This window comes from Paramormyrops kingsleyae, chromosome 11, assembly GCF_048594095.1.
Source record: "Paramormyrops kingsleyae isolate MSU_618 chromosome 11, PKINGS_0.4, whole genome shotgun sequence".
NCBI lineage: Eukaryota > Metazoa > Chordata > Actinopteri > Osteoglossiformes > Mormyridae > Paramormyrops > Paramormyrops kingsleyae.
In genome coordinates, this window is record NC_132807.1 from 1,900,166 (window position 1) to 1,916,563 (window position 16,398).

The following is a 16,398-nucleotide window of genomic DNA, read 5'->3' on the forward strand; positions in this document are numbered from 1 at the left end:
AAAAGACTCAGAATCGTCAGTCTCAGATGAGTTTTTTTTATAACTTTCTAACTCGTTATTAAATCTAATCGCAGATTCATGCTTACAAACAAATTATTTATTATTACAATGTACAGGACAACATTGTAGGACTAGTAACTGATAGCACTGAAATATACACTGTTTCACTGTCTCACTATGTATTGTGCAGTAGTGTCTGGAAGTCATACATGTCAACCACACTGCAGTGAACTGCAGTGGACTTGGGCGTCTATGTTTTGGTGAAAATTGTGAGTCATCATAAAAGGCTCCTTATGCTCATAGGTTTTATAGCTTTTATTTTTATTACTATAAATAATTCTGGTAGATAAACAGGCACTGAAAACAACAATCTGACCAATAATGTCTATAACTTCAGAAAATAACTGCAATCAAAAATTTAAACTTTACTACCCCGGGTCTCCGCAGAGACCCCCTGTGTATCCATCTGTAACATGGAGTGAATGCAGGGCAGCTAAAGAAGGTGGTATATATTTTCCATGTGTACTCAGATATTCCTCTGCAGCAGGTGATTTCTGATACTGAAGTAAACTTTATTAATTGGTTTAAGAGCATCATGCTCTGTAAGATTTACATCTTACAGCTGGCAATTGGAAACTGGAGAAAATCGTGATAGGAATAGACCTGGAAGACCCAAAGTCAGAACACAAACCAGAAGACAAGTTTCTGAGAGTCACCAGCTTGCATGATAGGTGCCTCATAAGACAATAGCTTCAAGGACAGCTTAACGGGGTCAAAGTAACCAAGTCTCACTTTTTACTGTGAGAAGAAGACTGCTATAGGTTCGACAGGTTGAGTAGCAGTAGGAAGGTCATAGCTGAAATGGCAAAATAAGAAAAAGAGGCTTGCCTGGTCCATGAACCACTAAATGGACTATAGAAGACTGAAAGAAAGTCTTACGGATGAATGAATCAAAATTTGAAGTCTGGTTCATCACACTGGGTGTTTGTATGCTGTCGACTAGGCGAAAGGATGGTTCCTCAGTGTGTACCACCTACTGTCAAACAAGTGTGATGGTCTGGAAGCAGAGTTGGTGGCTTTCATAGAGTGACTGGCATTCTGAACCAAAAGGGTTCATACTTACTTAATATGCCCTGAGATGGACTGACATTCCATCCTACATCACTTTGCATTTCTACGTCTACTTGGTCAGTGGATCATCATACAGCAAGATAATGACCCAAAACATACTTCTGGCCTATGTCAGAACTGCATAAAAAAAGAAAAGAACAAGTGCTACTCTTAAAAACATGGAATGTCCAGTGCAGTCTCCAGACTTAAACCCCATTGAGCTGCTTTGAGATGAACTGGACAGGAGGGTGATAGCAAAGCAACCTACAAGTGCTCCATACATTTATGGAGGCTTCTGTAACAGAGCTGGGAAGAACATTTTGACAAATATTTGATTTCCTTTGTAGAAAGAATGCCACATGTGTGTCTGGCTGTTATATCAGCTAAATGTGGCTACTTTGAAGAATCTGTTTGTTCCATGCTTTGATTTCACTGAACATTGAAACATTAACTCTGCATACTTTTCCATAAAAAATGAAAAACTGAGGTGTTCTAATGTACTGTATGTTCAGCCTAGAGAAACACAGACACAGGTTGCCTCCTCTTTAATATCAGAAAATTAGCTGAAGTGGAGAGCAGTTTCTCATACACCTGATGTAACTAGATAGACGTCACTGCCTTATCATTTCATCTGAATTCTTACAGAGTGTGTGGTTAAAAAAAAATTACCATGAGCACTGGCGGTTTGAGTTGCTTCACAGTGGAATGTCTCCCTCTAGGGACAGAAATGGTCTTTACATGACTTTTTGTCTAAGAGAATGTGTGGGCTCTCTCACTGTGCTTTAGAAGCTGAGCAGAAGTATAGAGCACTGTCTGAGGTATCCGTGGATTTAATCATAAAAGACCCTGACAGTGTCTCAGCTTTTTTTATTTCATATTTATCTGTCTTGTTTTTGAAATTGTTCTCATATTCTGGATCCCTATCGGTCAGAATGCTAGCAATTAATTCAATCCCTTTCCCTGGTATTTGTCTATACCAGTACATATAGTGCAGTGTGTTGTCATTGTGGGAGCATAAAACTATAGTGGTAGGTTTCCCATCATTTGTCAGAACATCTTGAGGTTTCTGAGTGATGACAGCTCCCTGGGCACATGCTGCAGAGAAAACGTAAAATTAATTAACCAGCCATGGATAATTGAGTGGTTGAATTAAGACATGGGTAAATTTAATTAATTTTGTTAGCGTTGGAAGAATTTTTACTGTGCGAACGATATGAAGTGCATATAACAAATGTACACCCCCTTATTGAAAGTCATTGAATTTTTTTTTCTGAATTTTATTCGTTGCAGCATCATATTATGCAGGGAAAATATGATCGACATGATTTCTGGCTTTACATCACAAAAAAAAAAACGCAATTTAAATTAGGGGATGTAGACTTTTTCATATGCATTGTATGTTGTTATTGTTCAAGCCAACTTTATATAAAATTATAAAGAAAAAAAAGACACAGGATAAAATCATACTTATCAGCAGGTAGTAGAGTAAAATTGCTCTCATTTTCCATGTGTTCATGCCTTTGCTTATATTATATAATATGCAGAGTAAAGCTACAGCACTTTCAGCTTATAAACACTGACACAGGAAGTGACTTACGAAGTTGGAGGAAACCACTTTTTCAGTAACATCCTGGCACGAGATATTTTCCATTTAACATGTAAACCATTGTATGTTTATGACACAAAATTCAACTTTTCAATATGTTACTGTTATGTACTTTTAACTTACTCCGGATCATTTTATTATTTGCATAAAATACATGTAAAATATGGGAAATAGTGGAAAGTTCTTTACATACGAATAAGTTCTCTAATTATAATAATACTATAATAATAATAATAATAATCATCATTAATAATTATGGATAATTATGGAACGGATATAACAAGAATACAAGAATCAGTAGAACAGATTCTACCCTCTGTTATAGGGCACATTTCAGTCCAGATCTTCAATGTTTTTTAAAACACAAAGCCATTGCAGGAAACCACTGCTCTTTACACTGTGGCATTACTTAGTAATGACATTGTCTCCCCCTACAGGCGAATTTGTCACTCAAAAAACTGGACAGATTAAAATGCTGTCATTTGGTCCAATAATTCATCCAAAAAGGTCAGTGTATCAGGGTACAAACTAGCTGTACAGAAATAAACTGCTCTTGCATGTGGCCTAATTTATCTTCTGCCAGAGATTTCTTTGTTAATTCTAAGTCCTTATTTTTGTAGCGACGTTCTGTACTTTGAGATGGGATAGATGACAGTACAATGTACCGCATATTGAGCAGAAAACAATAGCTTTTGTATGGTATGTTTATTTTATTGTGATGAATGGGAACATGACTATATAAGTTGAAACACCAGACTATATAAATCGAAATTTTAAATTGGGAACATTTTATAAATTTGATTTTATTTATATTTGTATATTAACATATGTTATAACACATACAAACTATAGATGGATGATTATATTAGAAAATGTGACTAAGAAAAATACTCTTAAAATGCAAAACTGATGTTTTGCAGAAATTGTTTGTTTTATAGTTTGTTTCCAAACAATTCAGCCCTTCTGTCCAGCATAGTTGGGGACAACAATGTTGGCCCAGTTGTATACAACGGGGATGAAGAGCAAGGCAGAACCCAGCACTGAAACCAAGAGGAATGTCCACAGGAAAACTCGGTCGAGGACCTGGGCCACAAATTTCCAGTTCTGTACTACCTGCAAAAAAAGACTGATTAGGTATCTACCACAGATATGTCCATGTATAATGCTATACTAAAGAGATGAGATATTCTTTTTTTTAGTAACTAACTCAATAAAGCAAGTGCGAGTTTTCATGTTTTTAGGTTTTAGGTTTGTGCTGGATGCTAATTTTTTTATTATTAAAGTTTCTGATAAGGGTGTTAACAATACAAAATATGTCTCTGGATATTAAATGCAATAATGCTTTATTGCATTTAATATGTTGGACTTCTGTGTTAGTTAATGTCAGAGACCCAGTATATTAAATTTAACATTATACAAATCTAACAAAGTGATAAACAGACATTACAAATAGAGAGGCACTTGTGAGACAAGTACATGGACAAAACCATTTTTTTCTATATATTTTTGTCTTAAGAGGAGTGTTTGGAATGATGTCATTCTCTCACCTCTCTGACCTCATCCTCTCTAGCCACATGCAAGGTGATGTAGCGGATGGACTCCAGAGCTGCTTGCAGTCCATCCTTGGAGGAGAGGAGAGGTATTGTCTTGCACCTGGTGATCCTGGCCCCAACTTTACCTGCACCCCCCTTTGTGCCTCCAGGGGTTGTGTAGCGGTCTGCATGGCTGCGCATGCAGAGCAGCTTGGGCAGCTGGTGCAGAAATATGTGGCGCACCCAGGGTGCCATGTTGTGGTGTGCTGAGGATGAGCGGTGGTGGATGTTTATGACAAAGACGGTGATGACAATGGAAAGCGTAACAAAGATCATGGTAAACACCAGATACTCCCCGATAAGGGGGATGACCTTGGAGGATGATGGGATGATCTCTTCAATTACCAGCAGGAAGACAGTGAGTGACACCAGCACTGAGGTGCAGAGGGAGATCTTTTCGCCACTGTTGGAGGGCAAGTAGAAAACTAGGATAGTGAGAAAGGAGAGGCCTATGCATGGTATGATGAGGAACAGTGTATAGAAGAGTGGTAATCTTCGGATGATGAAAGAGTAAGTAATAAAGGGATAGAAGCAGGATCCATCCGTCCTTATACTGCGAATGCCAGTGGCTGTTACGATCTCCCACTCGCCATTGTCAAAATAGTCATGTTTGTCCACGTGGAAGTCCTCGAGAAGAATATCCACCTGCAGAAGAAGTATGAAATAGGTTATGAATCACCATCGTTCCAGAGCTGCAAGATCACACAGAACTGCAACTGAACTGCAGAACTGCATTTTTGAGGTTTACCTGTGAGCCATCGTATGTCCAAGAGCCGAACTTCATAGAACAATTCTGCCGGTCAAAAGGGAAGAAAGTGACATCTATAGTGCAGGCTGACTTGTAATTAGCAGGGGGCTTCCACAAGACGGTACCGTCGTACTTGATCACACTCTTTGTCATAGACCCCTCAAAATGACCATCCGCACTGTGCCAGTGAATAATAAGAGAAAAATTTTATGAAATGCAAAATGAGCTTCCTCTTAATTCATAAATATAGGTCAATATAATTAACATTTCAGACTTTTAGACTGTCCATTAATCTAATCATCTTCCACCATTTATTCTGTACAGGATCATGGGGGATTTTTTAGCCTATCACTGTAGGAAGAAGCATCATGTCACATACTTGTCATACAGGACAATGTCTGGAACCCAGATGGAATCTGAAGGGACACGGATTGATGTTATTCCCAAGAAATCATCCGGATTCCACCGTAGCTTCATATCAACCCATTCCTATAAATACAAATCTCTCTGAGCCAGCAGTCTTTCATTCCTGCCCGCAGCAGACATGCACTTTCCCCTGCAATTTCATTTCATAAGGACCTTTCAATGAGGAGAGACTCAGAGGGCCGTTGTAAGGCCATTTTTGAGACAGATTTCTTTTATAGCCTTCATAGTAACTTGAGACAAGCCGATAATTTGTGAATCTTTTAAATTAATGAATAATCAGCATATATATTCAATTTAAAAAGTGAGGATGGGTGACGTTAGGAAGGTTAACCATTGGTAATGTCTGAGAACAAATAATCTTATGCATCGTTAAAAAACACATAGACGATATTTATACACATAGGAATCGTCACATTAAAAGCTGATATTTAATGTGATGTTCTCCAAGGAGCACAAACCTGTTTCATCCACACATTTGTTGTCATCAGCTGGTTCTTCTCATCCTACAGGTCAGTGAAGAAAAAAAGATCCTTTTAATACTCTAAATAGAATTTCTATCTAAATAGGACTAATACATTTCATAAAGTCTTGCTCCAGGTGTTGTGCTAGAAGGAAACCCATGATTTAGGTAGAAGCCACAGTCAGTCCTGCTACAATATGTGATGTCACACTTCAAATCTGTTGTAACATGATTGATATATTAGTACCCAAGTCCAATATCATCACATTTGTATTTGCGAGATTTTCAGTTGGAGAGAATCGCACTAGGTCAACTACAATGCGATATGGTCTTAGTGAGAAACACTACTTGGATGAAAAAACAGCTATCCAAGTGAACGAAATCGATGTCTGATTCTGACTTCAACAAGGATTCTAGAGAACTTAAAAACTGCTTTGGATCTTGGCACAATATAATGCTAGAGAAATACAGTTTCTTACCACATCTACCAGCTGGGATATGGCGAGTCCAAATTTGACCTGTACCGTTCCATTCAGGTGCTCCACTGGTCTCACCCACTTCTGGTAATTGCCGAAGAGGTGCTTGAGTAACCGGTCCTCCATTTTGGCATAAGAGGACAGCTTGGGTGTTGCTAGACACAAGTAATGGGAAAGAATAATAGTAAAGTGCAATGTTTACATCTTTGTGTTAATAGCATAAGCACAAAATACGGGGCAGTGTGAGGCTCTACTAGTTAGGAATCTATGCCCAGAAGGTCGATGATTCGAATCCCTTGGCTTTTAGAGTAATCATATTCAGGGCTGTCTTTGAAAAGAGAAGAGCAGTCACTTTTATTGAATCATGGACAGAGGCTGTAGAATGACATCACTAGAATGACCATTTTGGAAAAGAAACATCCTTTTTCAGTTGCTGCATTCACTGCATAACGTGAATTTTCTCATGTCTAATTAAACCAAATGTATATGGAGAGATCATAGATGTCTTTCATTAGAATAATATAAAAGCAATATACATTTTTAATAAGAAACAAGAAGCGATAAACGTTTGTTTCTTACTAAAGCCATATATTAGCACATACGGCAAAATGTAAAGTTCATGTAAAAGCAAAAACTGTTTGTTCTATAGGCTTTTACCTTGAGTGTTTTACATGTGAAATGTGTTTTTGGGATGAATGTGCCCATAATCATACAAGAAAAAACACATATTTTTAGTGAACATATAAAAAACACCATGCACTGTCATATATAATTGAAATAAGAAGCTTGCTAGTCTTATATGAACCATGCGTTTTTTTTCATAAGGAAATTGAGTGACATGCTATGCTTTCACCTTTGTGTAGGATATGCATTGAAACATGGCATATTCTTTGCTCTATTGGTGGGTTTTTTCTTGCTGCCTAGTTCTTGTTCACTTTCTTGTAATGAAGTACTACTTTTCTTTTTTTACTGATACCATTTATTGTATTCCTCATAAACACAATTACAGCAGAGAGGGGCTTATTTGATAATGAAATTTCCAAATGAACAAAATTCCATTAAGCATCACTGAGAGTTGAGTGATTGCTTATAGCAGGGGTGGCCAATCTTATCCGTAAAGGGCCGGTGTGTATGCAGGTTTTTGGGATAACCTGTAGGTCAGCTGTTCAAACCCAGGTGTGAGGACTCTTCAGCCATTCAGTCCTCTAATTAGAAATCTATTTAGGCAGTTGCAACGAAAACCCGCATACACACCGGCCCTTTGCGGATAAGATTGGCCACCCCTGGCTTATAGGATCGCTCACGTCTTTTCTTTTTAGCTGGAGCTAAAAGCTAAAAATGATTTATTCATTCTGCACTATCCTTCTTACAAAGCCCATTGTAGCTGTGATGAACCCCCCAAAGAATAAAGGCAGGAAATGACAGGGCCCTTTGATTCGTTATAAAATATAAGCAGTGTATTGGTGCTTAGTAATTTTATTATTATTCAGCAAACATGGTATTAGAGGGGTCGAGTCAACAAACACATGTGTGACAGGAATACTGTCGTGACTTCAGGGGAAGTTTTGAAATTGCTAAGCTGAGACATTCAACATAGTTTTACACCAACATGAATATGATGTAAACATCCCTGCTTTACTATTGCTAAGGGATTCAATGGAACAAAACAGATATTTAGGAAGATAACTTATGTTAGTACAAAAAATATAACAGTCTGTTGGAAATGGTGCAATTTAGCATAAAATGAACTACCGTATAGCATGTGAGCTGATCTTTTCATTTGAACTGCATGATCAGTCAGATCTGACTTGTAAAGTATTGGCTCTGATACACACACACACACACACACATATATATAGTTTCACAATAATAACAAAGGCCATACTTTTTTCAGTATATCACTTCTGTTTATGTAAATAATACATAGACGACACATTGACCACTGTGATTAATTATGCACATCCACTTATACTCAATTAACTTATACTAAACTTGTCTAATTAAAACAAGGTTTCACACAGGACTACTGCTGCCATTAGAAATCCTGCTGGTTTTGGGAAACAGTGTCAGATGAGGCGATGCAGTGTAAACAGGCCTGTCAGAATTCATCTCCACTATTGATTGGGCTAAAATGTCAGGAGATGGTGCTTCCTGATCCAATCAAATTACACTGGGGTATCTGTTGTCTCGACCCAAGGGTCTCTGCTGAGTGTATGGTGTCACCTCATATGTATTAAATATCTTCCCTGTGGAGCAGCTTGTTATGCAAAAGATTTTGTAATTCAGATCAAGTCAACATTGATTATAAGACAGATAGATTTGCATTACATTTGGGACAGCCATCTCCACCAGGCAGCCTTTGCAAAAGCTACACAATAAACAATACAATAAATCAGATTTTATGCTGTATTTTTTTTCACCAATTTATACAAGGTAGGAAACACATTTGAAGGAAGATTTAGTAAAAGAACTAGTCTTATATATGTTAAGTGTCGTTTCATTTTTGTAACTGCTACATTGAAACAAATGTTCCTTTTATTTAAAATAGTATGTTTCTAAACTTCCTTTCTATTGCATTTGCCATCACTCTCTATTTTCAAATCGTGAAGAATACATCCATTAAGCAGAGAGCAAATTCCAAATGAAACGAGCTTACCATGACACAGGCAGAGGTAGCGGCAGCACGAGAGTAGGAACAGGGCCTCGGCCAGTTGTACTGCCCTCAGCATCTTCACAGTGACAGCATCTTGTCAGCAGAGCCCGCGAGGAAGGCATTCGGCCATGAAGGCAACAGTGCCAGAGATCGCCGCGTGAGCGCTAGGGCGAGGATGCCGTGTCCTACCAGACTGCACGCGTCTGCGTGCACGTGCCTGCATGCCCCACCTTGCTCTTCACTGCCTTCCTCCCTCCCGTCACACACTCCCTCCTCCTCCCTCCGTCCCCCCTCCCTACGTATCACAATTACACAGGAGGACAGAGGAGGGGAGGGAGCACATTAATCATGTCTCCCCCCCCCCCACTCACTGCAGCTTCGTCACCTGACCTCAACAGCAAGCCTGTCGCCAATTTCCACTTTACCAACAAACCACAACACTGCTTTACTTTTTAGCCTACGCTTTCCTAAAAAGAAGAAAAAAGAAAAAAACATGTTGTTGTTAAATGTACTGTATGAGTCTGCCCTGAAAACAAGGAGCCTAATATTTTGCAGAATTTCCTTACAGATAGTAGCTTAACAATAGGCAGCCATGAGCACAGTTCAGTGCATTCCTGGCCCATGACTCCTGGATTAAACCCTCCTCTTTTGTCAATAAACAGCTACAGTGAGGCTGGGGTTGGAAATAATGAATTTGTGCATTTGGATTTGTCATGTCCATACAATAGGAAAACGTATCATTTGTGATGGCTAGCTTACCCAAAGCAAACATTTAATATGTAAAATAATTTACAGACATCCAACAACAAAATGATTTATTTTCAATACATGTCTTTGTTCCCACACTGTATAGGAATACACAGAATGCAGCTCAGTTCTGAGGTCTTGCTCCGCTCTGTTCCTCAGCATCTTATGTGATTTAGTATGTGCTGCACCCATGAGTACATGGGTTTGTTTGGAATGTAACCCTTTCCACACAAGTCCTGCTTAGTTTATATTGTTCTTCTGTACTCTGCTGTATGTGGGTAACTCTGTCTGCAGATGATACACAAAACAAAACACTGCTAAATGCCTTATCAAGGAGGGTAAATTAATCCAAAATGTTAATTCAATAAATACAATGTAATACAAAACACACTGAACATAATTCTGAAATTGTTTACATATTTAGAAATTTTTTGGCTGGCAGAATTACTCCAGAAATCTGATAAATTCAGGAAATTCTATTGTTATGAGAACATGACATTTGCTGCCTAAATTATTTATTTTTGCCTTAATTTTTATAATGTTCTAGCTTCTCATTTGTCACATTATCCTGCACCCAGGGGCGGACTGGCCATCGGGAAGTTTGGGAGTTTTCTCACTGAGCTTGTCTTGTGAGGGTCGCTTTTTCTTCACCAACCCTGGCATTACAGAGCCTGAATACAAAGGGTGTCGAACCTTCCTTCGATGTTTCCAGGTCAATCACAGGAGATGATTAATAGATAATACCTACGTCATTGGATAATACTCTACTTCAATGAATAATACTCTACTTCATTGGATAATACTCTACTTGAATGGATAATACTCTACTTCATTGGTGATCGCTGGTCGGCGGCAAAATACACCAAGTGGGACCCCCCCGCTTTTTGTTGCCAGTCCACCCCTGCACACCACTACCCCCCTGTTCTTCAACTTGGGTTTCCTGTGATGTACTTATCGCTGCCTAACCATGCATATGAAACCACCCACCCCCATCCTACCCAAAATAATACACTGTTACACCCTACAGAGCAGTGTACGCTGTTTTGTATATTAACCTTGTACACTATTTTGAAGTGGTTAAAAAGGTAATGCAAATGTAAACCTGTGCAAGTGGGTGTCTTTCCACACCTGAGCTACGCGTCCTATTCTGAGCACAGCATAACATAAAACAAGAGATGCAATGGAAACAGTGGTAATAATACACTGTAGCCAACTATCAAATAGCTGTACAAATGCCTTGGCAGTGGAAACATTTCAGCATTTCTTGTAAATGATGTAGAGAATTCAAATAAGCCTTCCAGGTATTTTCATTAAAAGAATCTAATCTATGTATAGCACTAACTAAAAATATTTTCTCGGTTAGATGATGAGACTGACACCCCATGTAATGACAGATTCCAGCCTATAGTCATGTAGTCACTCACCTCTACTTCATGGTAAACCCAGTTTTCTGTGAATTAAAATGAACAAATGCACATTGGACTGATACTAAAGCAGGAAGTTTTGGATTTCTATTGTTCTTTGTATTCAGTTATCTTTAATTATTACTGAATTATGAATATTATACATTATTATTTATAATATTATATTAATTTATAATATTATGCATTATTATTATTATTTCTCGTTTCTGTCAGCTTGCCTTCAATTAACTAATGAAGAAAGCAATGAAATATGAACAAGGGCAAATTTATGTGAAGGAAATACTTATATTTACTGAAAACATTAGTTTCAGCCTCACCATCACAAAAGCTGGTTTCATCCTCATCTGAGAATTCAGCAGATTCATATGTATGGCTGGTAAATGATAAACACACACAATAATGGCATGGATATAGGCGAATGTTTGATCCTGCTTTATAGCACTTTGCATAGGAATTCACCCCCGCTCCCCCTGGGATTTTTCCACATTTTGTCATGTAGCCTTGAATGAAAATTGATTTCATGGTGTTTTAATGTATAGGACCCCCCATTATGGTCAAATATTTCTTACACAAGAAATAGTTTAATCAAATGGTACAAAGGCTAATAAAATCCATATTAATTTGAGGATGCGTCATGACAAAATGTGGTAAAGTTCAAGGGGAGTGAACACTTATGCAAGGCACTGCAAGTGTAGTAACTGACAATCAACACACAAGTGTACAGGCGGTCCCCAGGTTACAAACGAGATCCGATCCCTAAGTCTGCCTTTACAGGTCCATCCATCCATACATCCATTTTTTGTAAACACTTATTCTATTTAGGGTTGCATGGGGTCTGAGGCCTATCCTGGAAGCCACAGGCACAAGGCAGGGAAGAACCCAGGATTGGGTTCCATCCCATCGCAGGGCACATTCAAACATGCACACCTACAGGCAATTTGCTAAATCAAGTTAGGAAAGCTAGGAAATTGGAGTATCTGGATGACACCCCACAATGACACGGGGAGAACATGCAACCATGATGGAAAATTTGTAGCTAAGTTGGAAAAATAATAGTACAATACAAAATTAAAATTATTATTATTATACACTAATAATAAAAGTAATTACATATGATGGGCTGACTGTACCATATGTCAGCCAACGGACTACTGAAGTCATCCAATGTCTTCATAAGTGTCATAATGTAGTACATGTGATTACAAACTATTGCATTTAAGTTTATAATATAAAAAAAACTTTAAGTCAGTTTGTTCGTTAGTACGAGTTGTCTGTAAGTCATACATTCTTGACCTATTGACTGAACATTTTGGCTGTGTTGCCACAGCCAAATGCCAACTATTACAGAGTTCTGACAAAATAGCACATAAAGACTCACCTGCCTGTCTCCTGAAACGTGTCATCTTCTAAAATGTAACAAATGATAAGGTAAACGATGAAGAAAAGCAGATTTGAAATTTATAGCTATACACATAATAGGCCCAGTACTCACCGGGATCAGGTACACTGTGATGAATTTCTGTGCTATTCCTATTATCCTCCTCCTGTTCCCTGGGAGAAAACCAGATTTATTTGAAAAACAGTGGTCGCACAACAAACTGAAAACATAGGAATGTCAGGCCCTTCCACTTACCTTTCAGGGCCACCTTTGGATTTCCCTGATAAAGAAAGCAATGTAAGCATACTTTTACGTAATAGAAAAAATAAGAAAAGCATCATATGTATTATTTAAACTAAGATCAGGGAACCAAAAGAAAATACAGCAACAGACTTTATGATACCTTTACTTACCTTTCTTAGTCACTCTATACCGCCAAACTCCAACCATTATGACTAGAATCAGCAGTAAAATGATCCCCACCTGTCCAACTGCTAGAATGGACTCTGTAATACAAATGTTTTCATAAAAAACTTTGAACTCTCTGACAGTGTCAGGGATGTATGTTGTGTGCATGTTATTAATGTATATCTTATCTGAGCAGCAACTATCATTGTACATTAAGTCAATAATTTTACCATTAATAAAATAAACTGTGTTTTCAAGGAGAGATTTAGCTAAATATTATAACTTTTAATACTTATTTATAATGATGTTTTAAATAAAATGAAATATTTATAAATTAGTATTTAAAATATTGTCCTTTTTTCTTTATGTGGCATGTCTTTTTAATCATACTGGAGCTTAATGTTAACAGTTGTCCGTTGTTGTGTAATAGCCCCTTTAATCATACTGGAGTTTAATGCTAACAGTTGTCTGTTGTTGTGTGATTGCCTCGTAAAAGCTGTAGACTGCTTTCTCTAGAAATGGTAATGCAGAATCATTATTGATTTAGAAATTTGAAATAGTCTGAAACTTTGATTTAAGAAGTGTAAAACTACACCGTCTATCTTGCTACGATAGTGTATAAATGCAATATTTGTGTGGTTCAGTTCTAAGATGTGTGGTATTATATTAAAGTCAGTAAAGAAGTACTTACCACTAAAAGTGGCACGAGCAGAGAGTAATACAGTATTATTTCCATACAACTTCACTGCCATGCTGGTGAGTAACCCTGACTTGAAAAGAACACAACTGTAGTTGCCATTGTTCTCTTTGGTGATGCTCTTAATGGTGAATTTGGCTTCATTCTTCTCTGTGTTCCATGTTTGTAATTGTACGGGAACTCCATCTTTACTGAGGTAGGCAAAGGACGTGCTACTGTACAGCATCTGCACATCTTGAAGGGTACACCTTAGAACCACATCATCACCTTCCCTCACTGAGTCATCCCTCACAGCAATGTTTGCTGGGATGAAATCATCTGAACCCAAAGGAAGAGTTCCGTATGATATACCATCAAACATATTTCAGGTGTGTATTTGCCGTGCTAGCTATACATCCATAAGTATATCGAAGGATAAAAGGGTATTGAAAAAAACACCGCAAATTAACATTGAGTAAAGGCTATTTAATGCAGGAATACTTAATCAAAAAAACAGCTGAATATTGTACTGCAGTGAGGAGAAAACAATCACTTCTTTGATTTCAAAAGTCTAAACATTTACAGTCTATGTTGCTACACTCATGTATAAAAGCAGTATCATTCGTATGTTTCAGTTCTAAGATGTATGGAATTATATTAAAGTCAGTTAAGAGGTACTTACCACTAAAAGTGGCACGAGCAGAGAGTAATACAGTATTATTTCCATACAACTTCATTGATGTGCTGGTGAGTAACCCTGACTTGAAAAGAACACAGCTGTAGTTGCCATTGTTCTCTTTGGTGATGCTCTTAATGGTGAATTTGGCTTCATTCTTCTCTGTGTCCCATGTTTGTAATTGTTCAGGAACTCCATCTTTACTGAGGTAGGCAAAGGACGTGCTACTGTACAGCATCTGCACATCTTGAAGGGTACACCTTAGAACCACATCATCACCTTCCCTCACTGAGTCATCCCTCACAGCAATGTTTGCTGGGATGAAATCATCTAAACCCAAAGGAAGAGTCCCATATGATATACCATCAAACATATTTAGAATTAGAATTAGAATCAGAATTAGAATTTCAGGTGTGTATTTGCCGTGGTATCTTTACATCCATAAGTATGTCGAAGGATACAAGGGTATTGAAATCAACATTGAATAAAGGCTATTTAATGCAGGAACACGTAAAAAAAAAAAAAAAACAATAGCTGAATATTATATAATGTACTGCAGAGAGGAGAAAAAGATCAGTTTCTTACCGATGACCCGGAAAAAGACAGAGTTATCTCCTTTTCTCTGGACTTCGCTTGGTTTGTACATAGACTTGGAAAACACACAGCTGTAGTTGCCAGTGTCGTGTTTTGTCACATTTTTCAAAATAATTTTGTTCTCACAAAAATTATTGTGCAATTGTCTTCTTACTCCGATTCCGTTTTTGCAGAGGTATATGTACACCGACTCTGACGGGTCTTTCCTAAATCCATAGGTGCTGCAAATTACTTCTACTTCACCTCCTACTGTTGAAATTTCCTTCATAAATACCTTTGCAGGATGGATGTCATCTACAATAGTGCCAAGATGAAAGAAAAAACAGCATCGGTATGGGTTATGCTTTAATTAACTGAACAAATGATTGAAACTCAATTTGTGGAATTGTTATTAAAGGTTGATTTATAGTTCAAAAAATGTTTTATGCATGGAAGTAAAAACATGCAAATTATACATTCACAGTAAAATATAGTAAAAAGTGTACATTAGTTTGTAATTACCTATTGCATGGGTTGGCATCATATTTGCTAGTGTATCTACAAATAAATGAATATATATTAAGGTTCTATACAATTTGCAGCAAAAAAAGTAATAAATATGAGAACTTCATATCTTCACAATGAAATACAATATTAAAATAGTTGTTGTAGAAGCTACTTACAAGCTAAGAGCAGGACGACGGACATTTCTGTGTCTAGAGGCTTGGCTGAGCTTGAGAGGTTTTAGGCAGCACTCTTGTGAGTTTTAGGGCAGGCGTTACTGAAGCATTTAGCTAGTTTAAAATAGCATCACAACTGCCTATGGTAAAACTGTGACTACAGTATGTTTCTGAGTAGAAAGGTCAGACACAGAAACCAGAACAGCTCCTGTAGTAGTTTTATCAGATTTTAAGATTCAAATTCATTTCAGTTATTTTTTATATAAGATTATGTTGCACACCATACAGTAAGAGATAACTGGAGGACATAAAGATGTGCTTGTTGTGAAAGAGCATTTAGCTCACCAATTGCTGAACTACATGGAAGTGTTCCTAGTTAATTGAATGGGGAGACTTCATAAGCAAGCCAGAAAAGCAAGTTCATTATTGGATATCGTAGCAAGTTAGTCACATTTCGCAAACCTTTGTACTTAAACCAGATTGTTTGTTCTGGTTTCGCCTTGTTGCCTGGGTTTCGCCTTTTGCCTTTGGATCTGGTTCCGTTCCAGTTATGTTTGCCGGCCAAATAGCACTGAGTCTAATCCCTGCATTTTACCTTGGAGGTGGTTGGCTCACACTCAGTGCACCCTTGCCATGGGAAACCATAGTTTAGCTCAATTTAATAGTATATTTCATACTTTCCAACAGCCTGTTATTTCACCCTAAGTCTTGAATTAGGGTTAGCTGATTGAAGCTAGGGTTACGGGTTTTCAGACATCAGAACTT

The 16,398-nt window shown here is 37.7% G+C and overlaps 2 protein-coding genes across 7 annotated transcripts; both read right to left on the reverse strand.

Annotated features, from left to right (window-relative positions):
* Positions 1–2,788: 2,788 nt before the first annotated feature.
* chrna5 (cholinergic receptor, nicotinic, alpha 5) lies at positions 2,789–9,351 on the reverse strand. Its single transcript, XM_023819743.2, has 7 exons — positions 9,075–9,351; positions 6,422–6,573; positions 5,941–5,985; positions 5,436–5,545; positions 5,057–5,234; positions 4,264–4,953; positions 2,789–3,829 (listed from the first exon to the last, which is right to left on the reverse strand). Exons 1-7 carry the CDS (start codon positions 9,145–9,147, stop codon positions 3,671–3,673), a joined length of 1,407 nt encoding a protein of 468 aa, XP_023675511.1. The 5' UTR covers positions 9,148–9,351; the 3' UTR covers positions 2,789–3,670.
* A 91-nt stretch (positions 9,352–9,442) lies between these two features.
* Positions 9,443–15,697, reverse strand: LOC111848041 (immunoglobulin superfamily member 1-like). 6 transcript variants are annotated; one of them, XM_023819741.2, is made up of 12 exons: positions 15,637–15,697; positions 15,476–15,511; positions 14,966–15,268; positions 14,387–14,710; positions 13,720–14,043; positions 13,034–13,126; positions 12,876–12,900; positions 12,735–12,793; positions 12,621–12,648; positions 11,560–11,615; positions 11,243–11,268; positions 9,443–9,538 (listed from the first exon to the last, which is right to left on the reverse strand). In XM_023819741.2, exons 1-12 carry the CDS (start codon positions 15,659–15,661, stop codon positions 9,524–9,526), a joined length of 1,314 nt encoding a protein of 437 aa, XP_023675509.2. In that variant the 5' UTR covers positions 15,662–15,697; the 3' UTR covers positions 9,443–9,523. The 6 variants fall into 6 exon arrangements, with proteins under 6 accessions (XP_023675509.2, XP_023675508.2, XP_023675507.2 ...); XM_023819740.2 differs by having other exon boundaries at positions 9,456–10,106; XM_023819739.2 differs by having other exon boundaries at positions 9,456–10,106; positions 11,536–11,615.
* Between the last annotated feature and the right edge of the window lie 701 nt (positions 15,698–16,398).

What these genes read in the sequence shown, in the direction of transcription:
- chrna5 (XM_023819743.2), bottom strand. Translation starts at nt 9,147, where the DNA reads ATGCTGAGGGCAGTACAACTGGCCGAGGCCCTGTTCCTACTCTCGTGC. An exon ending in TATCCCAGCTGGTAGATGTG is followed by an intron (nt 5,986 to 6,421) that starts GTAAGAAACTGT and finishes ACTGACCTGTAG; the next exon opens with GATGAGAAGAACCAGCTGAT. An exon ending in GACATTGTCCTGTATGACAA is followed by an intron (nt 5,235 to 5,435) that starts GTATGTGACATG and finishes TCACTGGCACAG; the next exon opens with TGCGGATGGTCATTTTGAGG.
- LOC111848041 (XM_023819735.2), bottom strand. Translation starts at nt 15,661, where the DNA reads ATGTCCGTCGTCCTGCTCTTAGCTT. An exon ending in GATGCCAACCCATGCAATAG is followed by an intron (nt 15,269 to 15,475) that starts GTAATTACAAAC and finishes GCACTATTGTAG; the next exon opens with ATGACATCCATCCTGCAAAG. An exon ending in TGTCTTTTTCCGGGTCATCG is followed by an intron (nt 14,711 to 14,965) that starts GTAAGAAACTGA and finishes CTTTGGGTTTAG; the next exon opens with ATGATTTCATCCCAGCAAAC.